Genomic DNA, 27,436 nt, shown 5'->3' with positions numbered 1-27,436 from the left:
CGCCCCGGACCCGCCCCCCATCTCCGCCCCGCCCCGCCCCCGCCCCCCACCTCCGCCCCGCCCCCATCTCCGCCCCGCCCCCATCTCCGCCCCGCCCCCATCTCCGCCCCGCCCCCATCTCCGCCCCGCCCCGCCCCCCATCTCCGCCCCGCCCCGCCCCCCATCTCCGCCCGGCCCCGGCCCCCCCCATCTCCCCCCCCCGCCCCCGCCCGTTTCCCAGGAGCCCCGCGCGGCGCTCCCCGCCCCTCAGCGACGTCATTAAGGCTGGGCCGCCCGCTAGGCCCCTCCCATCCCGGGTTATAATCTCACCCGGAAGTTATAACCTGACCTGCCCGGCGTTTCCTTCCGCTTGGCTGCCGCCGCTCGTTGCCATGGCAGCGCGGCCCGAGGCGCGGCGGAGGCGCGGGCCCCGAGCCAGGCGCGATGGTGAGGGGCGGCGGGGAGCGGTGGGTCTGGGCGGGACGGTGAGGGGCGTCAGGGCTGGGGCCGGGCGGAACTGAGGAGAACGGTGGGTCCGGGGCCGGTGAGGGGCGGTGGGGCCAGGTGGGGCTGTGGGGAACGGTGGAGCCCGGACGGGCTGGTGGGGGGCGGCGGGGCTGGGGGGGACGGTGATTCCTGGGCCGGGGCCGGGCGGGACGGTGAGGGGCGGCGGGGCCGGGGCCGGGCGGGACGGTGAGGGGCGGCGGGGCCGGGGCCGGGCGGGACGGTGAGGGGCGGCGGGGCCGGGGCCGGGGCCGGGGCCAGGCGGGACGGTGAGGGGCGGCGGGGCTCGGAGGGGGACGGTGATTGCTGGGCCGGGGCCGGGGCCAGGCGGGACGGTGAGGGGCGGCGGAGCCGGGGCCGGGGCCAGGCGGGACGGTGAGGGGTGGCGGGGCTGGGCGGAACTGAGGACGGTGGGTCTGGGGCCGGTGAGGGGCGGCGGGGCCAGGTGGGGCTGTGGGGAGTGGTGGAGCCCGGACGGGCTGGTGGGGGGCGGCGGGGCTGGGGGGGACGGTGATTCCTGGGCTGGGGCCGGGCAGGACGGTGAGGGGCGGCGGGGCCGGGGCCGGGCGGGACGGTGAGGGGCGGCGGGGCCGGGGCCGGGGCCAGGCGGGACGGTGAGGGGCGGCGGGGCCGGGGCCGGGGCCAGGCGGGACGGTAAGGGGTGGCGGGGCTGGGCGGAACTGAGGACGGTGGGTCTGGGGCCGGTGAGGGGCGGCGGGGCCAGGTGGGGCTGTGGGGAGTGGTGGAGCCCGGACGGGCTGGTGGGGGGCGGCGGGGCTGGGGGGGACGGTGATTCCTGGGCTGGGGCCGGGGCCGGGCGGGACGGTGAGGGGCGCCGGGGCCGGGGCCGGGCGGGACGGTGAGGGGCGCCGGGGCCGGGGCCGGGGCCGGGCGGGACGGTGAGGGGCGGCGGGGCTCGGAGGGGGACGGTGATTGCTGGGCCGGGGCCGGGCGGGACTGAGGAGGACGGCGGGTCCCGGGCCGGGGGCGGGCGGGCGGGCTGGTGGGGGATGAGGGGGGGCGGCGGGTCCCGGGCCGGGCCGGTGAGGGGCGGCGGGGCCGCGGCTGCGCCACGGCAGCGGTTGCCTCTGCCTCGCCGTGGCGGCGGCAGGACGCGGGGCTGCCGGAGGCGGAGGAGCGGGCGGCGCGGCGGCGGGCGGCCCGGCTGCGGGAGGCGGCGGAGCGCGAGCGGCGGCAGCAGGCGGCGGCGCTGCGGGTGAGGCGGCGGCGGGGGGGTCCGGAGGGGCGGGGGGCTCCGCGGCCTGGTGGGTGAGGGGCGGAGGCGGGACGTTAACGTAGCGTTTGCCTGCGGGCTGCTGCCTCGCTTCACGTCAAGCCGCGGTTTTCCTGTCGTTTTGCCCCCCCCCCCCCCTTTTTAATGACTTAATAATTGCTTAATCTTGCAGTTGGTGCGCTTGGAAACGAGCGTACAGATGTCTGGGGGTGAGTTGTTACAGAAACTGTTTGCTCGAATTAGGCAGAAGAGAGCAAAAAGCAGAGAGAGCTGCAGCTGGAGCAGGAAGAAAGGCTGGCAGCTGAACTGGCGAGGTTAAACCACGCGAAGCTTAAAGATGAGAAGATGAGGCAGCAAGTAAGGGAGAACAGGTATTTTTCTCAAAAACGTAACTACTACCTGATTTTAACTTCTGGATAACTGTCTGCTTTTGTAAAATAATCCTACTTTTGAAAACTGTATTTCTAAAACTATTCAGTCAGTGGTGCACCTCTCGCTCATTTTCATTTCTCTTGATCACGTTTAGGACTGAACCTTGTATCAGATGCCATAAGGTTATAGTGTCAGGTGCCTTCAAGCAAGGGAGAGAAAGGGGAAAGTTTAGTATACAAAGATCAGATATGTATTTAGTTACTAGCTTTTTTTTTAGAACAAGCTTTGATTTTTCTTTTTTTTATTTTTGCGGAAAAAACATAGGGAAAGGTAAGTTTTGACAAGTGGTTAGGAAAAGACTATGATCGTAGAGGATGCTCCAGATATAAACAAGCAATATCAGCAAGCAGTGTTGGGATGGATGCAAAGCAGACAATCAGGAGGAGGGAGGGTGTGACATTCAACATTTGAACAGAGCGAGATGATGCAAGACAGAGACAAGCGAGGCCCTATGAAAGCTGTAGCAAAAGAGGAATTGAATTCATTATCTGGGTTATTATATTGAATCCATTTCCACTAAGGTTTAGTATGTTAGTGCAAAAAGATGCTCAGTGATGATTTTGCTGTGATTACTTTGGATGACCAACAGCTTATGTTTTCCATTAAACTGTTTTGGAAATAGTCTTTTCTAACATAACTGTGAAACGAAGCATCTCTGATACAAGCTCTTGTTTCTCACCTGACTGCTGTACCTTTTGTCGCTCTGGGCTCTGCAAATTCAAAGGCTCTGATCTCCAGGATATGCAAAGAAACATTCTCCAGTGGTTTGGCTGCCTGGCTTATGTCAGTGTTCATTTTAACTTTGTATGCTGTTAGTGTGGGCCAGAATTTCACTCAAGAAATTTTGCTGAACAGGGCTATAAATTCAGCATATATTTAAAAAAAAATCCTTTGTGCAGATCTTTGTTTCCGGTCTTTTCATCCTGTTACACATATGACATATCTCTGTTTATTTGCACAGCTGAAGAACATCTAACTTTAATTTCCTAGTAAGCTGTTAACACTAGCCTTACTAAACCTCTGTTATGGATTCCATAGAAATAAAGCACAGTATGAATCAACAATGAAGTACAGTAACAAATGTTTCTCAATTGCAAATATGTGTAGTTCTCACTGTAAAGTTATTTTAAATCAGTTAGAATCTGTAGTTCAGTTTTGAATTGGCTGTTCAGTGGTGGTCTCATTCTTTCTTTTTGTTTGAGGATTCCATCACATCAACTCACCTGTACAGAGATTTGATTTCTGAGTACGCTTTCAGGGATGGATCAATTTTTTCCTCACAGGTACCTACCTCTTGGAATAGGATAAATTTCTTCTTTCTTTTTTCCCAGTCTTGAACTTCGAGAGTTAGAAAAAAAACTGAAATCTGCCTATATGAATAAAGAGCGAGCTGCACAGATTGCTGAAAAAGAAGCTATAGAATATGAGAAAATGGTAATTAGTTTCATTCCCATTTTGTTCTGAGTAACCTCCAGCGTGCTATAACTCTTAGTATGGACTGTGCTGAGAAATTCTCTTTTGAGGCTGGTGGTCTTTTTACCTGAAGTATCATTAGGTTTAGAATTCAAGGGTTGTTACAAATTTGTTGTTTATTATAAAGGGGCTAATTAGCTGGTAATACACAGCCTCGAGAGAAAGGCTCACTTTGCTGGTGCAGTCACAGTAGCTGTATGAAGGGACGTAGGTTTTATTTCACTGGTTCTGTAATGATCTATCAAAGTTAAATTGTGGGACACAGTTGCAATGCCTTTGTACAGTAAGTGCTGTACAAAGCATTTCTTGTTGAGAATGCTTACCTCAGAAGCAGATTGTTGCAAGTGCTATTGCTATTATTAAATATTCGTGTTAATAACACTAGAAAAGAATTGTGAACTTTTGTGGAATAACACTGATGATCAGCCAGATGATTCTATTAATGTTTTATACAAAATTCAATTTAAAAAAATTGCTATAAAGAAAACGTTTTTATTGAAGTTGGTCTACAGAGTTAAACCTGCATTCCAGTCATTATTGCTTATGTGAGCTAGTTGCACTTACATGTTGGGTGTTCTACCTAGTCTTAGTGTAAAGCTTCCTTTAGGTACTGTTGTTAGCTCTGTTCAAGTTGTTTAGGTGTTCAGGGTTCTCTTCAAGGATTCTACTTATAATACCTCAATACACATTCTATATTTATAGATAGTTTCTTAAGGTAGAAAACATTCTTTCCTTTTTTGTAGTGTAGTATAATTCCTTTTCTATGTTTACTTTTTCATTGCAAGTTTTATATATGTATATATATAGACACATACACATATACACACAATTTTTTTTTTTAAAGAAACGTGAGGCAGAAATAGCCCAAAAGATGAAGGAAGAGTACGAAAGGGTAATAAAAGAAGAAAGTTCTGCAGAGCTGAGGCGAAACAAGGAGAAAATAATGTATCAGCAAGAGCTGGAGAAACAGCTTGAGGAACAAGAGAGGAAGAAGCAGGATGCTTATAAAGAGTTTCTAAAAGAGAAACTCATGATTGATGAAATCGTAAGGAAGATCTATGAGGAAGACCAAATGTTAGTTACTTTGAATTTTTATAATTTATTGATTTAAAACAAAAACTTCATAAAATTCTATATACTAAACATGAATTTGCTGTATTTATTTCACAGATGAAGGGCTGTTTTAACACATCATTTCTATTCAGGAGAGTTTCTTAGCCACATTTTATTAACAAGAGACTGACGTGCATGAATTTTGCTGTTTAAGAGACAGAATATTCTTGCCATTTCAGACAATTCTTATGTTTTTTCCCTAAATTTGAAGTTCAGCTAATTTAAGGAGTGTTTCTGTTGGGCCTATGATGCTAGAAATGACTGCATGTCACGTATTTCCGTCCTGCCTTGTGTCCCTGCCTCTTTGTGATCTGACTTTCATGCTTATGTTATGGACCAGGGATAGGAAAGGAGATTTTCATGGGTGGGGCAGATAATTGAGTGTAAACCCCTCCCCCTCCAAAAGTTAAGGGATACTATATTGAACACATCTGCTGATTTAAAAAATAAAGCCATTGGGCTTCCTTCCTCCTCCTCTTCCTGTTTGATGGAACGTGTAAGAAACATAGTGGTACGTTAATAAGTTATTTCCACCTACGGAAGCAAGGAGAGTCATTTGAATCTTAGCCTCTGTAATATATTTTCAGTGATAACCGGATGGTCTGTTTAATATCCCACCGCAACATATTAAGTAACTGTTTTAAAAATTCAATTTTTTTTCCACTCTCCTATAGGGAAAAACAACTGAAGTTAGAAAAAATGAGAGCAACTCAGACATATATTGAAGAATTTAAAAAAGAACAAGCTATCTGGAGAAGAAGGAAACGGGAGGAGATGGAAGAAGAAAATAGGAAAATCATGGAGTTTGCCAACATGCAGCGACAAAGAGAAGAAGATCGGATGGCTAAAGTTCGAGACAATGAGGAGAAAAAACTAAGACTTCAAAGCATGGTACTAAAAATTGAAATTTATAGGAAAAACAATATATATTCTTGTATGTCATTTAGAAATCCTTCCTTCTTGTAATAGATTGCCCAGAGTCTGGAAAGAGAACAGCAGAAGCGTGAAGAACTGGAACAAGTACGACAAGAGCTGTATCAGGAAGAACAAGCTGAGACAGATAGAAAGAAGGAGATGGTAAGCGATGCCAGGTAGTTCAAGTAGTATGTATGTACCAAAAAAAGGGGGGATGGGGGCATTCCATTTTTCCTGGACTTTTCCTGTCAGATATGTATATGGGTATTTCAGAAGTAAAGATAATTTCCTTTGTTAGATACTGAGATTTTTATATGCAGTGTGTATATTATGTGTACCCGTGTATAAACTGGTAAGGTAAAATCTGAATGGACAGGACAAGTATTGCAGTGTTGCTGTAATTCCTGCAGAAGACTCAGGTCAATGGAGCTGGTCTGGATGAAAAAGGAAAAAAAAAAAAATAGTAGTGTATATGTAGCAAAATATATAATTCCTGGAGTACTTAGGGCTCCCAAATGTTTTTCCTTCTGCATCCTATGATGCCCTTCAAGGGGCAAGTATCATCCATCTCCAAAACTTTTATTTTAGTAACGCTGGTAGGGTTGTCCATGGGTTAGTGTCACTTTTACATTTCAAATTTTGCTATGTTTGCTGTGCTCTTAGTGGCTTTGGGATGGTTTTGAGGGGCTTCATTGAGACCGCTCTGGTCTGTGAGGTTTCTCAGAGCAAAAAGCATAACGCTCGCACAGTTCTAGATGTTTTAAATAACTGAATTTGAATTGTTTCCATTTTCTGTTCCGGCAAAAATGTAGGTTTCCAAAAGTCTGTATTTCCTAAATGTTCTTAGTCAGACAAGCAGTTTGTGAGCTAACTTAACTGGGGTGGGGCGGGGGGAACCTCCCTCCTTTGAGTTTCCTCTGCCATCCCTAACGTATATTTATGTTTTTATTTCGACCAGGAGGAGAAGTGAAGGTAAAAGGGACCCTCATGGTCCCCTTTATAAATGCATCCATCTCATGAAGGAGAATCCCAGTAATGTTAAAGTTCAGGTTTAACCTAAGTAGGTTAATCAACTGCTTGCTTTTCACACGTCCATTTGCTTTTTTCCACATGCTGCCCTCTCCTTATCTTGTCTTGGGTGACAAATAAAATGTAACACAGACTCAAGTATATTAACACTGTTATTTTTAGAGAGCTGTTCAAGAGGACTGTCGTCTTGTTTCACTTCATACTCATAAAAATAATAATTCTCCTTTTGTTCTGGACTTAATTTTGACAATCTTGAGAGACTTGTAACTTGGCTAAACTGATTAGTAATTCAGACTTCATTCTCAAATGTGAAGTGCTTGCATTTATTTATGCTAGAAGGTTATGGCTACAGTAAATTTATGCCACAACAAATCAGATAGACTGTCTGACAGTAATTAAAATTTTTCCAAAGTTTTTTCAGTAGATAGTATTTTATTGAAATTCCTTTATAGGCAGAAATTGAAAAGAGAATAAGGCAACGTCTAGACTTGAGGCAAACATATGAAGAACAATTTGCTTTAAAGAAGATAGTGCAACAAGCTATGCAAGAAGAGGAGGAAGCCTTCAGACAGGAGATGTTAGCCAAATTTGCAGAGGATGATCGCATTGAACAGATGAATGCTCAAAAACGAAGAATGAAACAGCTTGAACACAGGAGGGCTGTGGAAAAACTTATCGAAGACCGTCACAAACAATTTCTTGCAGATAAAGTAAGAGAAGTTATTTTTCACTTTTGCCTTCCGTTTGATATGTGATGTTGCAACGTGACAATATTTTTCCTGTCCTAAGTAACTATTACAAAGGCTATTGTTGATTAGGGAAAGGTGACGGGGAATTGCAGAGAATGTGCAGAGCAGGGTTTTGTTTTGGCTTACTGACAAGAAAGTCTTTTTAGAGCTGACTTTGTTCTGCTCAAGAGTCAGTAACACCTGTAGCTCCCTGTACAGATGATATGCTCTGTAAATATCTCTTAAAGAGGTATATGATCAGCAACACAACTGTCAGTGTCGCTGATCGGGCAACTGATAGTGTGTGAGAAGGGGGAAAACCCAGCCTTGATTTCAGTTGCCAAGTTAACTCTCTTGGATTAACGTTTGTAAAAGAAAACGCTTATATGTAAACTAAGAACAAGTCATGAGCTTTTATTTTGCAATTTGTGGACTTGTTTTTTAGAGTATAAATCATATGTGTAATATGAATTGCAATTTCTAGTCATCAGCATGAGAATACATGCCTGTTTTCCTTTTCCTGGATTAGAATATTAGGGTGGAAGCAGACTAACTTGTTTGAGAGCCAACAAAGAATCAGACCTTCACTTACTGATCTTTAAAAGGGAGTCCTAATAGGAGATTAAACGTTTACCTAACAGACTAGCCTTATGTCTTGCTTTTCACAGGCTCCCCTCTTGTCTGAGATTTTTTTCTAGTTACTCAGCATGGTTTGTTTAAATAGTGCTTTGTTTTTGACATCTACTTGTTCATCTTTTTAAAATGAATTTGCTGTGTCCAGGAGTTGGTGAATTCCTTGTAGACACTGCAGACCCAGGAAAGGAAGTGAAAGTTCAAAAATTTACTCCACTAAGAACAATTTCTATTTACACTATTGTAGATAGTGGTGGTGGAAATGAATGTTCACAGAACTGAAATTGAACAGTAATGAAAACTTGTTCACTGTAGGAACGTGAACTTGAAGAAAGGCAGCTAGAAGAAAGAAGACAAGAAAACATTCGTGTTATTGTTGAAGAAGAGAGACAGAAACTCCTGAAAGAGCATGCATCTAAATTATTGGGTTATCTTCCTAGAGTAAGTGAATTACTTTTTAAGGCTTTAAATGTTTGTTCTGCAAATCAATTTTCTCTTGGATAGTTTAAGGTGAGGTTGCAAAACTATGTAAATTACCTGGAATCAGTGGATGTCCTCATTGTGTCAGCCTTCCTGTGTTCACTTTTGCTCTTTTGAGCTGGGAAGCAAAGAATAAAAAGAACTCTTGCTGTACGGGGGGGGCTTTGAAGGGCCATATTCCGGGACTGATGGCTTGTATGGAACGTGCTCAAAGCATGTCAGTGCAGCCCTTTGCACCTCAAAGCTTTTGGAACCTGGAATGGAAGCAGTTTAAAGCAGTTCTGTCCCAGCTAGAAAGGTCTCTCTGCTGTATCTTAAAGGCTGTTTGCACTAAATTTCTGGGTTGGAGTTTTGGGAGCAGATTCTTATAATGTCACCTGTCTTCTAAGTCTTCTGTGACCATGGAAATGAGGCCTCTTATCTGTAACAGTGCAATACACTGCAGTGCTTGCAGAGGAATTTCAAAGCTCACTGTGCATCCTTAACATTTTTGAAAGTTGAAAAGATGGAAGCAATTCCTATAGCATGAACAAACTACAATTCATTTTGTATTAACCTTCATAATCAGAAAGATCACCTGATAGTACACAAATGAACAAAATGCTGCTTTAGGAATGTAAAAATGAATTTACGCAGGGAGGGAATTCACCAGATAAAAATTATGCTTTGCACTGCATTAAAACTTTGATATGCTAATATGATGTGTGAATTTGTAAAACTTGGAGTTGAATTTTCAATGAGTCATTTTCCAGTGTAGAACCTAATATAATTACTCAATGTCATTACTTAAAGGCTTAATTGCTAATGTAATTATTTAAAGGATAACTCAAATTGGCACTATTTTGATATAATTTTCTGTTTTGTTTTGAGTTCACTGTTGTAGGAAGCTTTGGCTATTTCAGAACTCCTAGCTGTTGCTTGCTATTGATGTTCTAGTTTGTTCTTTTCTCCACTTCAACACGACATCTGAGTAGCGTGATCATGTTTCACAGAACTTCACTCCAAATAGTTAAATAGGATCCTACCTCGCTGAAGCCTCAGATACAAATACAATTTGTAATGTGTTTTCTAAAGACTGCAAGACATGCTCTGCTGGTCGTGCATTTTACAAAAAAAGGGGTGCTTTTCTAAAAATAATCTAAATTGAATCAGACAACTCCTGTTAGATTTAACTAATGTTTTGTGTACTGGTGTTAACTTTTTTTTCTTAAGCATTAGCTCTAAAATTAATAAAGTTTCAGCTAGAGGTTTAGCTAGAGAAACATATGATCTCTGTGTCCCACTGCTTCCCTTCTCCAAAATGCACTCACTTCTAAAACATAGTTTCTGATTAAGTTCAACATCAGCTACTTTGCAAAATAACTTTTATTTGCATGGACAAATTTCAACACAAGGAAAGGTGGGGACAAAGTCCTCACCCTAGCCAATGCCTCTTTAATGCAGTTGACGTGATTTTTCCTAAGCCTAAATCTGTGCTCTGCCAACTATAGTCACTTTTATTAGAAGCAGAATACAAGACGAATGTTGTCTTTTGTATAGCGCTAACACTAAAACCGTTACTGCCTTCTCGCCATCGTTTGTTGCTTGAAGAACAAAAATAGTTCTAGGTTAGCACCAAGTCTACTGATTAAAAACGCATCTGTTGGATTTTTGAGGAAGATTTCCAGGGCTGTCATTCTTCTTGAGGTTTTGACAGTCATAGAATTTGTTTTTAGAGGTAACACTAGTACCATAGATACAAGCTCTATTAGATGGCTTTCCACATAAAATTTCAAAGATCTGTCATAATCTCTGTACTTTGTTTAATCTTCCCATGTGTGTTTCTTTCCCCTTATTGCAGGGAATACTCAAAGATGAAGATGACATTAACATGCTTGGTGAGGAATTCAGGCTGGCTTATCAGAAGAGAAGAGGCAATACATTCTCAGCAAAGAGCTGAAATGTCCCCCCCCCCCCCAATCTCATCCTCTGGTTTGCCACTAGATGTCATCTGGTTTCTAATGAAAATTTCCATTTGCTGTTAGCAGTGAGGAGTTCCTTCTTAATGTTGTAAAAAGGGTCTCCATTTTAAGACTGGAGTTCTAAACTGATGAGCAGCTAGTTCTCTTTAAGTGTATGTTGTATTTATTTCCATCAATAAACTATTTGTTATGGATTTCTCTATCACTTTACGTAAGACAATGAGGTTAGTATGGCAGCAATTTTTTTTAAAGTTTCTTTCTCCAGCAACTTTACAGAAACTTAAGCTAGTGTAAATTCAGATGTCTGTCTCAGTATGGACTATATGATTATCTTAAAGCACTATTTCTATTTTTAATTTGAAGATTTATCTACTATTGGCGTAAACTGTTAAAATACTAATATAAATGCAAATTGTCCCATCTGAAATGGCAGATCTGAGTTGATTGTTTCACTGCTAGTCGTGTTCCTTTGCATCTAGCAGGGTCTAAGTGTAAACAGTTTTCATTCTGAGGTCAGAATCGTTGTTTGCTCCCCTTCTTTCAGTGATAAACCTGTCGCTTATGTTTCATGTTCCTATTAAATTACTCCAAGGGAGAAATCAGTTGAAATAGCTGAGATATGACAGGGATTCATGCAATGAACACACTTCAACAGCTTTTGTCCATTAATGTACGCACAGTATGTTCAGCTCATCTACACTCAAGCTTTTATCTAGTTCTTGATTATGATGACACTGTTATCAGGTCTTTAAGGAGGTACTACCTGTACAGCACCTGGAAAAACACAGCCATCACTCGAGACTGTATCCCGAAGCAGTATCTGATGGCTGGGGAAAGAGTCCAGCTTCTCATCTTGACTAAAGAAAACAGCAGTTTTAAACAACACAGCTACTTTGAATTAGGGCGCCTACTTGGGAGATTGAAGGGCAAGTCTCACGTGGTTTTGCCAATCAGGGTATAAGATGTAATTGCTAAAGCAAATCATCAGCGTTTCTAGACAAGAGCTGTCCTTGCTTACACTAGATTGCCAGTGTGATTAGCTTGGGCGGGGGGGAATCTGCAGAAAATAGGCAATACCAGTTATTTTCAAAACATTTATTGTTAAAAGGACGTTACATTTTCTTCTGAAATGGATCACAGGTTCCTTTCTTCCTGTTGCATTGAAAATTTTTTTGAGATTAAACACAGCCTTCTCTTTGGCCTGAATGTCACCTTCTCTAAGGCAGTTTTTAAATACTGAAACAGAAAAAACTGGTACCACAGTTTACTTGTTGGAATATTCCTTGCATGTTCTGTGATTGTCTGCTCAGTACAGAATGGACAATTTCAGGACCACTTCAGTAGAGATTTAGATTTCATAGGATATTACAACTCAGTATAAACTATCAAGGCTTTTACAAGTTAAACAATTTCAACATAAGCAAAATCAACCAAATATAGGTATAATTAATAGTGGGTACTTATCTACAGTTCCAAAATACTTGTATTTCAAGCAGAAATTGCTTTTTCATTGAATCAAGAATTTCCCCAGTCCAGAGCTTTCATGAATTCCTCTTCGGTAAAAGAAAGCATCTTGGCAGCTTCAATGTGCATCTTAAAGAAAATAAATGAAATTAAATTAGCTAGAAACAGGACAAAATAGCATGACTGAAGAATATAAACTCCTGTGTAGCTGGGATAGCTAAAGGCTGCTTCCAATTTTTTAAAATAATCTAGTTTGCTCTATCATTCTCCTGTTTCATATTGTGGTATTGATGGATGTTCACCTGTTCAAGCTGCAGCTGCTATTCATATTTTTCTGCAACAATGCTATTTTGTAGTATTGGGATAACATTAAAAAAGAGACAGACAGACAAGTGGAAAGGAAGGGGAAACATTTTTTTTGTGCTAAATATTGCAACTTCCGCTCTAGGAAACTAGGACCTGTAGCTTTTCCTTAGTTGCTTCCATTAGAGACACCTCAGTTTTAAGAGGGTATGGAAATTACTGAAAAATCTGACAACTCTTGCTTGTGACCTCTTAAGAAAATTTGTACACTTTCAAGCTGATCAATATTCATCTCAACTTTAAAGCTGTTACAAAACAAATATATCATTAAGATTCATACTCGGAATGCTGTCACTTCTTCTAATGCATGTAATTTAGCATTAGATTAGTATTTTAGCAAAAGAGGGTACTGCCATTATAAATGAACATAATCTGCATAAAACAGTAACTGCAGTACACCATGAAGAGTGATACCTGGTGCAGACCACTGGTTGATGTGTGTGTGTGTGTGTGTGTGTGTGTGTGTGTGTGTGTGTATACATCATATAGCCACAATCATTCATGGCATATAGGTAGACAGACAGATATGTATACACATATATGTGTAAAAAATCATGACTTTTACCTACAGTAGCCTGGATTCTGTATTTCTACTATGTTGGGTATAGCACAGTACTTTAAATGGAACAAGTATTAGCCAAAACCAACTTTTTAACTTAGAACAGAGCTATTTTCTGATCAAGAAAATGTAATTACTTGGAACAGTATCAAGGTAGTAGAAGAGAAAACAAGCATTTCAAAGGGTAGTAAATGCATACTGCGCCCCAGAACAAACTAGCCATCAAAAAGGGACATAAGCCAGAAAGTCCAGAAAGCTCACTGGATTCCAAATGATGGGAGCAAATGTCCCACCTGTTCCACTCATCCTCACATTGAGAGTGACGAATAATCTTTTAACCTATACACATTTAAAGTGGCAAGGAAAGTATCCCATCTAAATAGTTTTTAATTTAGAATGTACTTTTTAATAAGATGGTTATGTTTTGAAGCACTGGAAACAGCTGGGGTATACAAAGGATCTGAATTTTTTTTTTTTTTTACATATATATTGTCACTTCGTAACAAAAAAGAAGATCCAACGCCCACCTGTAATACAACACCCTCCAGGCTCTGTAACGCTCAAAGTAACATCCCTTAATCCCTTCTTAAAACTAAGATTTTTTTCTTTGAAATTCTCATTTTCAAGGCAAGCAGAGAATGGTCTAAGACCAATTTGAACACCAGCAACTACTTGCTGCCAGCTGCAACTCATCCTACTACTGATCTTTAAGGCCTTCTTGAGAGCTTCTCTATCATTCTTCATGTGGTAGCATAACCTCACCTTCAGGCTATCTGTACCTGCCACATGCACCTGAATCTGGCAGACAACTATCATACAGATGGTCCAAACTAAGTTTTTCTGATGAATTCAACAAAAGACTTTGGCAAACTAAATTGAAGTTTTTCAGGTGATTATGTATATTGGTCACATGTGCGCTTTGGCTGCCCTTCTGCTCACCTCCTACCAGAAGTTATAAAAGGCAGAGTTAGTGCTGTCCTCTTTCAGTTTCTTCAGTCTGTTTGCAAGGCTGAAAGTTAACAGCATCCATTTTCTGTAAGTAGTTAAGGTTTTTAATAGCAAAGCATAAGTAGCTCCCTCTACTCTATCTGCAATTCTGATACAATGTTTATTTGTTTGTTAAATAGATTTCCTCACGTTTTGTAAAGTTCATCTGAGGCTATGTTTTTGATTCACACTAGAACAGAACTACTGTCCTTTGATACCCATTTCAGTGAATTCATGCGCCAGAGAACGACAAGCTAGTTTGTGTATATTTTGAGTGATTACTACGTAGTTTTCATTCTTAAACTTCAAAAGCTAGAAAGGCCAATGTTAAGCTAAGACCATTCCCATTAGATGAATTCCCAAGCTCTCCTCTACATCTTGTTGCTGGCAGGAAAAAAAAAAAAAAAATCTCTTCTGCTGGAAGCGCGTTAGTAGCCCCAGTTCCTCTTTTAAGTTGTTTCCTTCTATCCCCTACAAAACCTGGGCCATCAGCGGACGAGTCAGGGCCCATACACCTCCCTTCAGGAACGCTAAAGAATGACTTCCACCCCCAGAACGTCAGAAAAGGGAAGTGGCTCTCAAATACTGCCATTGAAAGAAACAGACCAAAGGTGCTACGAAACTGGAGGATCAAAGGTGTCTTTTGGTAGAAGACCTGTTTTCATATAGGAAAAAAAGCAGGCTCTGTTCCTCTTGCAGGCCCCGGCCATACAAATTGCCCCGTCAGGAGGAGGCCTCCCTGGGTCTGGCAAGCAGCCTGGAGACAGTAACGGTGAGCTGCAGCAGGTGCTGCTGAGGTATGAAGCTCTCAGCCTAGCTATATTAAGTTTTCAAGATAAGAGCACCAGCCCAATACTGGCTTCCCAACTGAGTGAGAACAGTTATACCCTTAGTTCTGCAGGACACTAACCATAAAAACCCAACAAGTAATAAGCGACCTGGTCAAGGAGCTGGAACCTGGAGGGAATGGAGGATGGGATAAAGTGTTTGATTATAATAGTGTCATAAGAAATACAAGTAGAGAAGTAATTTGCTGAACAGATGAAATGACTTCAGGAACACTTAAAACTATTTATAGGCATTCTGGAGATTTGTTTGGAACAACCATGGGACTGGACCATAGAGTGCTTGTTATGAATGATGTGTCTTGTATGGAAAGGACAGGCATAGAAAAAAAGAAGATTCTGTACTGCAAGAATGCACTTGGCTCCCAAACTGAACAAGATCTGATAGGAGCATCTCAAAGTGAATATAAAAGGAAAATCTGAACTGATCATACTCTTTCAAAGCATGATTACCTCTGCTGGTATGACGTCTCCAAGTTTCTCTACAGAATGCAGATTGCTACCCCTCTAGAAAGCAGCTGCAAATTCTAATTACTGCTCTCAAACGTCATTACAAGCTCCTATCAGTATAGTCAATATGCAGCACTTTAACTAATAAATAGTTCAAGTCTGCAGACCCTAATCCTCCAGTATTATCTAAGAGGCACAAACTGTTACAGGAGATTTACCGTCTGAGATAGTGAAGTTTTTGGTTCAAACAAGTAATACGCAGCAGACTCAGAACTGCAGTCCATTTTTTTCCCCCCCTCCTAAGACTGGTGCTACCCTGGAAGTCTCACGAGCTTTCTCTGTAGCTGTTTTTTTGTAAGCAATATTTAGAAACTCTTACTGGAAAACAGGTATCCTGAAAGAGGTGCATGAAAATTCTTTTTAAACAGGTTAATGGTGTCAGTATTACCCAAATGGGTATGTCATCAATTTCAGGCTTACCCCTACTGCTTATCCTCCTTTGTCCCTTGTTAGAGATGTATGTCAAATTCAGCAGTATGTTTCCATATTGCAACTCTCCATTCTTAGACAAAGTATCTGCACTTTGCCCTGTGAAATCGCCACTTCATACACAAACTCTTCTCTGTGGAGGTGCAAAAGTTCCAAGAGTGTTTACAAAATGTTTGGTGATCACTGCAGCACTCTGAAGGGTAAATGCAAATAGTATTCTCTTTTCTTATCTCAAAGGCTCGCTCTTCTAAGGTGCTCAACAAGTCACCATTCACTGCATTCTTCAGCAGTGAAGGTGTGAGAGTACTTAAAGAAAAGCCAAAACTTCAGCACAGAATTTATCAACGGTGTTCTTCATTCTACCACGCTGTCCAGTAATACCTGCACTGATCAAGATTCAGCACAGTAAGCAATCGGAAATCAACTTCTCTATGATGTTATGATGTTAAGACCTCATCTAGAGAAGTCTGAAGCACACAGCCCGCAGATTTTCATTCTGCAAATAACTGCTGGAGCTCAGTGACTCACCTGCGTCACGCAGCCTTACGAGGAAAATCAATACAAATGATAGCGGGCAATCCTAATGCACTGCTTTTGTAAGTGAAAGGTGTGATGAAACTGTAAGACCTAGATGAGATAGTAAGTGGAAAGATTTCTTTGGTATGGGCAACCTCTCTTGGTATATGCTCCTTTCATTCTAATCGCCTTACACGAAAACTTACAGATCTTTCAATTTGTGCCTGCAAAGCTCATTTGGCAGCTCTATCATGAAAATATATATTGAGAAATACAAGGTATTTATCCATTCTGCAGGGTCCAAGGTGTCTCTTCCCAAGTAAAACACCCCACTTTTGGGGGACGTTAGTGGAGCTTTGCCAAATATGATAGATCACACCTAAAAAAATCTTTAACCATCTGAACTACAAATCCACTGTTCACTATGACACTTTTCTATGAAAGCTGTAGCACTAATTACTATCCCTATCCTGTACAGGAGAGATGATTAATATATAATTGAAAAATACTATTTTTTTCAAAGAAGTAGATAGTTAGGACTCGTCCATTCCTTATTCCTAAAACTGCATCAGAACTCCATAATTACACTATTTACCTTTTTTTTTCTTTTTTAAAACCACATACTAGTCATTCAAAAAAGCAATTTTATCTTTGATAGAGCAACAAGAGAGTATGCATACAAAAAAGAAACTTAGAATTTCCTCAAGACTGCACCAAATCTTAGATTAGATAAAGTGTATTATTTTCATCAGATTACTTAAACAAGTTGTAAGCCATCTTTCCTTATTCAATTTGTCTCATTATCACAGTTCATGTAGTTTCCCTTCCAAATCTTTCCAATTCCAAAATATGTGATTAGCCACAGAGAACGCTGTTCATATATTATGCTGAAGAAGAAGCAGGTAGAGTTAACTTCTCCTTCGGTCCATAATTGCTCAAGATTTTGGTATGCCACATCCTCACTTGAACCCACTATTCAAGGTCGATCCTCAACAATGATGTTGAGCAAGTATTCTACCAAAAGCCTCTATTCAATTTCAGCTTCAGCTGCTAACGAAACTTAAAGGCAATAGTCCCTGGCCCTCCCTTTTATGCCCTGAGAAAGAAGAAAGGAGGGAGATAAAAAATGAATGTAGACTCAAACGATTAGCAAAACAGGGCTATTTGGAAGTGCAGTGTGGATGGGAACGCCCATGCAGCCATGCAGATGTTACTATATTGTGCGATTCCAGGAATATTCCATGACATTCCAGGAATTACAAAAGGATGGAGGTCAACTCCTCTCCTTCTGTCTAGTAAATCTATACTTAGTCTAAATACATATATATATACACATATGTTTTGACACACAGGGAGATCTCCATCTGCGTAGAAGTGCCTATATACAGAACCCTGGAATATAAATTACCCAGAGGCAATGAATTCCTTAGCGTTGTCCTAAAGTTACTAGTAAAGAAGGACAGACATTGAGGCAACGCATGAAGAATTTAGGCCTGAAATGTAATAGCTTCATCTTGAGAGGGCATTCTGCAATAGCTGCTGATATGGCAATATGTTGAATGAAAAAAACTTGCACGCTGAAATGGATTATACTGACACAGCACCACAAGGAGCTTGCTGTTATGACCTGCACTGTATTTGTTCTTGAACAAATAGATACTCTTGGCCCCAAAGCTTATCAGTAGTGGGCTTTCACTATGACAGGATATGTTCCAAGTTAAGAACGGCGTCAATTTAAGAAAGGATCAGCCTTTCCTATAAAGGAGAATGGTGGCAACACGCACTAATGAAAGTGAGGCTGAAACTTCCTGGTGTCGGGGCTCTGGTTATACAGTATGTTACTTGACAACTGACACATTCAGCTTACAGTTGTTAATTGAAGTATAACGGTATTTGGGTTCTTACCTTTTGTCTCTTTAAAATATCAATTAACTTTAACTGCTTCTTAAAACCTGTCATTAGCTCTCCTTTTTGTTTCTGCAGTTTCTTGTTTTCTGTTTTTAATTCTTCAATTGTTTTGAGTTCTTGGTTAGCTGCATCCTACCGCAGGGTAAAAAGAAGAAACTTATTATTCTCAAAGCAGTGCTTTAACCAGTGAAATTTGGCATACCATAACAAAATGACAAACAGAAGCCACATATGACATTTCAGAAAAGAAACAGAATGCATCAAAATATTCTCTCACCAAAACCTAACAGAAAAACTCAGAGAGAACAATACTTATTGGCACTATTGAGGAAACACAATATACATTTATATTGTTTCTCAGTGTATGTATGAGACATGTATGTGTATTTCTCCATCTTTCTAAACGCATCTAATTTTCAAGCAAAAGGGAAAAATACAGACAATGAGTTTATCCCATGTATTTTTACTGCCAGCATAGATTCCAGTAGTATCGTCAGAGATACTGAATCAAGCTGTCTGGTGACTTACTACAGGTTAAGTTTGGAATTGTCTATAACAGATACAATACTTCCAAAGCTGATCAAGCCTTTTGCCTCATTCTAGCATTTTTGAGTGATTACAGATTGAAATTTGTTTTTCTAAGCCACTATACCTTGTTACTTTGCTTCAGTTTATTCAGCTCTACTTTATACCTTTCTGCTTCTTCCATGGCCCTATTTAAGCGAACTTCTGTTGCACTCTGACTGGTTGAGGCCTGCTTTTGTACACGCTTTAGATTCTCTAATTCCTACGTAAGAAGCCAAAGAGAAAAAGAGACATTATGAATAATGGTATGTAATGGATCCCATGTAAGCAATACATTTACGTTAAGGCCGATTCTTGAAATTTTGCTGTGGACTTCTTTGGCCTGCAAACAGAATCAGTCTCTAGGTCCCCTAATTCCACCGTTATAACATCTTCCTCTTTTTCTTTCTTCTTGAAAATCTTGAAAAGCTATCTTTCCAAGCTTTAATATTCTCTTTGAATATTGTGGAGCTGATCATGTGGGACCACAGGACTAAAAAACTTTGTGTGCTCTGTCAGAAAAAAAATGTTCTATGCCCAATCTTGTGACAGATTTTGGAACAGTGACTAGTATCCCCAGCTGCTTTTTTCCCCCCGTTCCTTTTGCCTCTTTTCCCCAGAGATTACTGCAAATCAGTAATTACCATGAAAAAGTTAAAAGCCTAATTGAAGATGGCTAAGGTGATAACTATTTCACCCAGGAGAAAATAGTTCAGGTGTTTATGGCAACAGTCAACATAGTTCCCTCTTATCTCTGATGGTAGTATTTCACAGTGCCAGGAGTGAGAAAATGAGAAAAAGAGACCAAGTTGAGGAACACAGTAATGAGATTAGAGATCAGGGAATGCAGATAAAAGACAAAGTAAAAGAAATAAAAGAAGCAGTTTTGGCAGAAAGAGCACAGCCTGTCATTTGTGGAAAAGCAGTAGACTTTCTTTTTCATCCTATCAAACTTTTAGTAGTAGACAGGTTCATTTAACCAAAAGGGGGTAGAGAGGGGGCTGGTTTTAAGCCTTTTACCCTCAGGCTATTTTGTTTCTGAGCAATTGTTCCATTTTCTCAATTCCACACGAGCACTTGCAGTGCTTATTTTAAACTTCCACATCACTTATCCTAGAAATACATTTTTAATACGCTTATATTGTATAGCGTACAGGTCAATGTCTAATTGACAAATCTATATGGCAAAAACATTTTGGCAAATTATGACAGACCACGTGTTTCTGGAAACCTTTGTATCTTCTCCAAAACGGATGAAGAAAATAGGAGCAATGGAAATCCAGAATAAGATGCATTTCATTAATCCTTCAAAATTCAATTGATGAGCGCGCCTCCTCCAAGAGTTCACAAAAACAGCCTTTGTTCTACTACATTTTGTCGATAACCTGTTCATCTGATTGGTAAGAGATGGGTAAAAGATTGGACGGTGGGGCAGTGGAGTCCCTCCCCAGAGCATGCACATAACATTTTCAGGGAAAGCAAATTCATTTGCTAGAAGCTGACCACCAGGTTTCCATAGAAAACAAGCTGCACGGGATGCACATCTCTTCATCCTGTATCAAGATAATGGAGCTGTGAATATGGTCAACTAAATCTTTACTGCTAGGTACTGCACTCTGCAGTGATCCAAAAAGCTTTGGAATAGAGCCTTCCAAGCATTTCATGTCATTTAATTAAAGAAGTGTAATCATTCTTTTAAGGCTTTTTGACATTTACTGTCGTACATAATACCTTATCAAGGATATTTTGTAAGTCATCCAGTGAGGGTATATTGTTAAATATATTTGACTCCAACTTTTTCATCTTAAAAATGCCAAAAATAAGCATTTTATTTCCTAACTAGGAAAGTTTTCTGCCAATTCTTCTATACTTTAAAAGTTGGATTAATTTTCTCATATACTGTAACTACTATGTTCCAAAACTGCATCCCACTTCAATCTCTTGCTTTTCTCCACTGTTTTGGCATGGCTGAAGCACTTGAATATCAATAGGCGTGCGATGCCAGCGAGTGAATCTGAGTAACCTTCTAGCACGCTTTCTTTCCACCCGGAACAAGCACATACGGCACTTTACCTTTAGAGAACGCTCTTCAACTGCTGTCTCCCACAAAGCTCTTCAGAGCTAATGTTTGCCTAACATCAAGCCCTTCTTCATGACAAATTATTACATTCCCTGCACAAAGCCTTAAAGGAATACGTGCAAAATGTAGGTGTTTCCATGACCCTTGTGAGAGAACATAGAGAAAGGAATGTTGCTGTAGCTATGAAGGTCAAAAAAAGGCAGGAGAGGTGATACCATTTACTAGAGCAACTAGATGGAAAAAGGGGAATGCCAGAAAGTAAAAGAAAGACAGAAGTTTGGGGGAGCATCAGAAGTCAGCTGGTGCTGAGGTGGGTGCGTTCCAGCAGAGAGCTCTGGAGACTCCAAACACCCAAAGAATGAAATGTAAAAAGAGCAAACGAATTACCATGTTATTTCAGGTAAACTGTGAAAACTAAGTGAGACCCTTTGTCTAGCTACATACAAAAACGCAGCTGGAGGAACAAAGAAGCCGTGTTAGTTGTTGAAAATCTAACCAAGCTTAGGAAAGCATGTATCTCAACTTAAGTTTTCCATTATTTATGTCACTACAGAAATCACACTTGGACCTTCACCATCTATTCAAACAATTAGTTCAGACAACCACAAGCTGGGTATCACGTAACATGTGCACACATACACACAGTTACAAGCCTGGGATATATACTGATATTAACACATTTGTAAACACATTAAGATCTTTGTTTGCGAAGGATACTGACAAGACTACAAATAAAAAATGAACTTTCTTAATGAAATGGTAACAAAAGCCCCTCCTAAAAAATAGAGGTTATGTTGGGCTATCCGAACTTCACAGAAAAATTTCTCTAGATTGAAAGTATCAGTCTTGAGAGTTTAGCAGGACAGCAGCACAAATTCAGACTCCACTCACAGAAAATTCTTTTTAAACACCTACCTAGAATTCATCTACAACTATAAATTATGTAGCACTGAATAATACCTCATACTTAAAGTTAACAAAACAGTTTTCAGATTGCAAAATCCACAGGAGATTTAAGCAGTTACTGCAAGATGATTCTTTAAATCCATGTTTTCAGGCTAGTTAGAAAAGTTTTATATCAAAAGAAATATTTAAAATCACTTCTGAATCTGAAGAGAACCATTCACTACATATACTGTACAAGCGTGCCTTTTCTGCCTCCCCTGTATTTTAAAGAACTACTGCTATTTGTCATGATCATGTCTAACAAGTGACCTTGACAAAGCCCTGAAAATGCAGCCTACTGGGAATAACTGAAACAACCAAGGTTGGTAAATCGAGCAAAGACAACTGAGGAAAGACGGTGTGTTCCGGATACAGTAGCTGTACAGCAGACAGGAATAAACCTTTACCGCATCCATTGTAAGCAGGCTGCATAGCATATTTTGAAAGAAGGGACATCTCCTAAGCATTGGGAGAAACGTTCCAACTGTGACTGTGTACAAGCAGCAGCACAGATTGTCTGAGCAAATCACGAAAAATTGCCATCACTGAAGGTTTCAAGAAGAGGTTAAACAAACTTATGTCCAAGATGATGGTTCAGATCCAATCTGTCCTGTTTTGGTTTAAGAGAATGGACTGAATGACTTTTTAAGGTCTCTTAGCCCTATTTTCTATGAGCTCAAGAGTAGAATAAGTACTACTATTCAGTATTTTTTCCTGACAGAATCAATAGTTAGGATCCCTATTTAAGTGAATTGAAACCTCAAAGTATCCGCAAAAAAAGAACACTCCAACTAAACACATTCTAGTTTTAAAATTCCAATACTGCCTACTGTTAAGATGAAAGCATGCCTGTACTGTTGCACAGTAATATTTAATGGAGGTATAAATAAGACTATTAGGCTAAGGGTCGTGTTCAGTTTTCCACAATCTTTTAAATGATGCATTATCCTGGTTATATGACATGTTTGATTTTTGAACTCAGCCTCTCTAGCTCTGAGCAATTAAAGAAGAAACACATGCTGTTCTTAGATTAGGTTCCAAACAAATAAAGCTGAGTATGTGAGCCATCTGCTATAACTAGGCACATATACAATTTTGCATATGTGGCCTACAGTAGGAGCCAGATTGATTTTGATTCATCCAAACTGGAGTGGCTGGTTTTGAAACAATCCATTTTCAAGAACAATTAGACCTCCTTTTCTCCACCTCCAGAAATTATTAATACAGGCTGGAGGTGATTTTTTTCAAACATTCAACAGGTACTACAGTTACAATAAAACTATTATTAATAGAAGTAATTTTTAATAATTATAATTAAAAACCAGAAAAATAAAATTTCCTTGCATTTTTTAAGATTCCTCCTTTGTGAGTTGGACTGCAGTTTCTGAATAGGTTGCTCTGCCTCTTGTGGATCTTTTACAGAAGAATTTAATTTAAAAATACAGAAAAATATGGTTGTAGAAGCATAAGAAAAACAATTAACAGATTTTTTTTCTTTTAAGAATACAATTTCTAAAACTATTATCAGAGATAGAAATTTTAATGAAATAATAGTCGGACAGGAATCTGTAAAACTCAGGTAAAGACGGTTATTTGATGCTTTTTATTCCTTTTTTGAGCTAAATGAGAGTAATATCTGCAATACCTTTTCTAGTGCTGTGACCTCCTGTTGTAATCCTTCACTTTTTTTGTTTGCTTCTTGTGACAGCATTTTGTACTTTTCAATCTGAGACTGCTGCATATTGATTGTTCGTTGCAATCTAGTGTTCTCTTCCTCAGTATCTTTAAGCTGAGATTTTACATTCTGATTTTCATCATCCTGTCGGAGAGTAATTAGGAAATTAAAAAAAAATTGAATGTTGCAAGGAAGCAGTAGGATAATGTGATGGTAATGTTTCGTAAATAAAAGGCAATACGAATGTATGTATTGTAGATATGATGATAACCAGTACTACTTTTTCTAATTATGTTTTTTTTAAAACGGTAAGATGCTTCACGATGGATTTCACAACACTTTGAAAAAGGAAACAATTAGGACCAAAAAAAATTAACAAACCAAATCCTTAGATCCACTGTTTACCGAGGCAGTATTTTAGAAACCAGAAATATTTTTCTCATTTAATTTTCTACAGTCTTTGACTCGGGACTGGCTTGTAGTATGCAAAACAAACCTGATCTCCCATAATTCAAAGCTTACGAGTACTCACTATCAAAATGTTACAGAGTAATATGAATAAGAATGGCACATAGATATTTTCTGACATTTTCGTGATAAAAGCTAAAAGTACACATTAGGAAAAAATCTGTGAAAAAAAGAGAATATAATTACTGATAAATCAATCCATTATGTAGCTGAAGATTAGCTGGTTTCTACTTAAAAGCCAGCTAACGTTCCAGGGAACATCAAGTATTCAAATGTAGGTTTCAGTTAGCATCAAGGGAATCCTGTATTAGCTTCATGACCTACTGACAATTACATCCCACTTCAAGTATTACAATTCAAAGGCATTTTTCTTTTATAACCTTTTAAATATTATAAGTGAATATTAATGTAGGAAAGTTCACAGATACACTAAGCCCTTCATTTCTTTTTTAAAAAACAGGAATCAAGGCACACGCTAAAATGGAGTTTCTGTGAGAACAAGTCTTTCGCTCCTACCCTCTAATCCCCTAGGATACACGTGCTTTACCACAAATACCAGCTGACTGAACGTACCTCAGGAACCCCTTTATATTTAAAACTGATCTATTGCTTCCTTATAAAAATTGTACTATGAATTGGAACAAAAAAAAATCTGTCTCAAGGCATCACACATGAAATTTGTGTGACCTTTAGAATGCAATACAGTTATTTCCACACCACACAAACCACTACCCAAAACGATACGTTTACATGCTCTGTGCTATGGAACCGAGAGAACGGACACAAGGCTTTCTTCTGTCATCTGATACAGCCTCTGAGCTCAGTAGTATTTTTGACATGGAACAATGATAAAGTTCAATAACTGCTGACAAAATGGTAATTGATTTGAAAATGAAAAAGTCTCTAAAATCTACTGAAACTATTTTCTTTCAATCACAGCATAATGAAAGTATGAAAACGTACAGGCAGTCGTACCGACAAAAATGGAATAATAAAGTATCAAGGACAGATTTAAATATCAAAATCCAATTCCTTCTAAAGAACTTCTCTAGATATCCACCCCCAAAAACCTAGTTAACATCATCCTGCTCCTTAACCTTAAATCAAAAGCTTGCGAGAAAACACATGGGTCTTGCTGTATGTTCTGAATGTCATCGTCATATTTGGGCCTGGAGACTAGGCAGCAAAAACATTCTGAAGTTAAGAGACCACAGCTAAGAATAATCCAATTGTGAGAAATGGAGAATTAGTTCAAAAACCTTGCTTGATTACAAATACATGAAAAAGAGGTGATCCCTCAGGCAGGTGGACCCAAACCATTTAAGGTTTTACAGCTCAACAGATGTTTAACCACCACCTGAAAACATACTGCCAAACACTGCAGACCATAAAATTCACTTGCAGTACGCTCTGTTAGTAAGCTATCAGTGTAGCTTTACTCTGCCCTAACTTCAAATTATGATCTGCCCAAACACAAAATCCCAAATACAGTCCTTGCAGCAAGTGTAATCTTGAAAATGGAGAAGCCCTGGTTTCTATTCTGGTTATAAAATCCCACTTAAATTGGACCACAGGCCAGCAGTTCCCAAACTTTTTTCTGCCAAGGACACTCATGGTATGTAAGTTTCTCAAATGTTTTTACTCCTCATTCTGCCCTAAACATTCCTCTTCTCTAGTCACTCAGCTCTGGACTCCACTCAACTTCTCTCTGTACCCCAAATCTGTATTTGATGGCTACCATCTCCTCCTCCTCCTCCTTTTCAGGCTCCGATAATGCTCCCTTCCCCAGCAGTGCTGGAGAGGACACCCTGCAGCACTACAGAGTCCCTGCACTGTGGCATGTCTTCAGTCCTAATGGTGCTTTCCTGCCTCAAATTCATTTTCATGAAGCGTATCTGACAAGCTTCTAGTCCAAAGATCACATTTATACAGAAAGTATTATTCCTGACTCTAAATTTTTAGGAAATTTTAAAAAATAGAACTTTCTCTCTTGAATATCTGAAGATGAAGCAACAAAAAAATCCTAGCAGAAAACCTAACGGTGAAGGAGACCTACTGTGATTACTGGTAGACATACTCAGTTTCTACTGATAAGAAAACTCAACTCTTACCTTTTTCCTGCATTCACACACTACACTATCCAGCTCTTCCTGCATAACACGTAACTTTGCCTTAAGAAATCTGATTTGAGCTTCTGTGAACATAAAAAGTTACATTTGATATCCAATCTAAGTACTCTCTGAAATATGTAATGCAGAAGAGATAGTATCAAGCGGGACCAAAGCAAGAACAACTCATTTTCATCTTCTTGTTTTTAAAAACACAGTACAGTGAATGTTTACAATTGTTAAGCAGAAATAGGCAAATTAAAACTCAATTTTCCAAATAAAATCATCTAAGTTTCTCATTCTTAGGCAAAGCTCTGGACAGATTTTTCTTTTTTTGATGACTGAACTCAGCATCTTTAAAATGTAAAAGACTAGTAATTCTGAAAGTCGAAAACTAATAGCAGCGTGTCTACACTGCAATCTATCTTTTGCTGCAATTTGTGTAGTTACACCCAAAGTAATTTTAAATTTCTCACAACAAGGAATTACATGTAGATTACAAAACCCTCTTCAAAGGTAAGTTAAACACCCTTCCATTGAGTAGTCTATGCTGTTGTAAGTGCATTGCTAACAACATTCAATTACTAGTTTAAAATTAAACCAGTCGGATCAGATATTTTTCCAAATGAAGTACTTTCTCGCTCTTCGACAAGTAAGAAATATACTAATGGCATGAGAAAACAAGCTGCGTGGGAACAGAGTATGTTCTTCTACTCCCCGTTCCCCATCCTTTCCCCAGATCGCTCCTGAGGAACTCCCTCTGAACTGCCACAAGCACAAAGCATGCAAACAATATGAGGGTCAGGTTGAGCTACATAGGAAAAAGCACTATTTCTAGGAGATTATTTCTAGCAGTAGATTCTAGGGTAAAGAATAAAGCGGAGGAGGAGTATCTGGAACAGAATGTGAAGGGATGGGTATCAATATGCTTCTGCTTTGGTATTTGTCAATTTGCTTATAATAAGATTTTTTTTTACTGCTCCCACCTTCCCTTATCAACTGCTGATTGCAACTTGTTTCCTAACTCTCCAGAGGCCAGCATAAAGTAGCAATTAGGGAAACATGCTGAAAAAATAAGATATAAACAGATTGTCTTTTTTCCTCCTGTCACATCCTTGCTAGCTTCTGGCAACTAGTGGTTACAGACTTCCTGAGCTGGGACCATATTCAAGCCATCAACTTTAATAGCCTTTGATGTACCTCTATATGATTAATTCATCTAATTTTCTTCTTGAAACATGTTATAGCTTGGCATCCACAGCATCCCGCGACAATGAGTTTCCCAATTTAATTATGCAGTATGTGAAATAAAGCACTTTGTATAGGTGGTTTTAAATCCAATTTAATGTGGTATTTGCTAGTTTTTGCATTACTAAAAGACAGCTTTCCCTTTGCTATTAGTGATTTCATTATAGAATCTTTCATATTTCCCTCAATCAATTGAAGATTCAGATTGAAGTTGTTTCATGCTTCTAATTGTTATTACACTACTACTTGAATCTTTCCTAGTCCTATATCCTGGTTTTTGAGATGG

The 27,436-nt window shown here is 40.2% G+C and overlaps 2 protein-coding genes across 6 annotated transcripts in view; one reads left to right on the top strand and one right to left on the bottom strand.

The window, feature by feature from the left end:
- The first annotated feature begins 1,597 nt into the window (after window positions 1-1,597).
- On the top strand, window positions 1,598-12,585 carry MNS1 (meiosis specific nuclear structural 1). Its single transcript, XM_068958045.1, has 9 exons — window positions 1,598-1,699; window positions 1,961-2,088; window positions 3,481-3,583; window positions 4,467-4,696; window positions 5,410-5,626; window positions 5,705-5,812; window positions 7,132-7,389; window positions 8,356-8,481; window positions 10,361-12,585. The coding sequence occupies exons 2-9, from the start codon at window positions 2,063-2,065 to the stop codon at window positions 10,457-10,459; spliced, it is 1,167 nt and encodes a 388-aa protein (XP_068814146.1). The 5' UTR covers window positions 1,598-1,699; window positions 1,961-2,062; the 3' UTR covers window positions 10,460-12,585.
- The window catches only part of TEX9 (testis expressed 9), a 29,106-nt gene continuing 13,231 nt past the window's right edge, over window positions 11,562-27,436 (bottom strand). For 3 of the 5 annotated variants that reach the window (XM_068958046.1, XM_068958048.1, XM_068958049.1), the window contains 5 exons: window positions 25,906-25,988; window positions 23,297-23,470; window positions 18,715-18,849; window positions 18,060-18,194; window positions 11,562-12,074 (listed from right to left, as the gene is read on the bottom strand). In XM_068958046.1, coding sequence (XP_068814147.1) covers window positions 11,997-12,074; window positions 18,060-18,194; window positions 18,715-18,849; window positions 23,297-23,470; window positions 25,906-25,988 — 605 coding nt within the window. In that variant the 3' untranslated portion in view covers window positions 11,562-11,996. Of the gene's footprint in view, window positions 12,075-15,629; window positions 15,772-18,059; window positions 18,195-18,714; window positions 18,850-23,296; window positions 23,471-25,905; window positions 25,989-27,436 lie in introns of all 5 variants that reach the window. The other 2 variants (XR_011143663.1, XM_068958050.1) reach the window with 2 other exon arrangements.

Source organism: Struthio camelus, chromosome 12 (assembly GCF_040807025.1).
Source record: "Struthio camelus isolate bStrCam1 chromosome 12, bStrCam1.hap1, whole genome shotgun sequence".
NCBI classification, from domain to species: domain Eukaryota; kingdom Metazoa; phylum Chordata; class Aves; order Struthioniformes; family Struthionidae; genus Struthio; species Struthio camelus.
This window is presented reverse-complemented; position numbering and strand designations above follow the sequence as displayed.

Bases quoted from the DNA above. Each gene is read 5' to 3' on its own strand.
- MNS1 (XM_068958045.1), top strand. From the start codon at position 2,063: ATGAGGCAGCAAGTAAGGGAGAACAG. The intron at 3,584-4,466 runs GTAATTAGTTTC...TTTTTTTTAAAG, and splicing joins CTATAGAATATGAGAAAATG to AAACGTGAGGCAGAAATAGC. The intron at 5,627-5,704 runs GTACTAAAAATT...TTCTTGTAATAG, and splicing joins AACTAAGACTTCAAAGCATG to ATTGCCCAGAGTCTGGAAAG.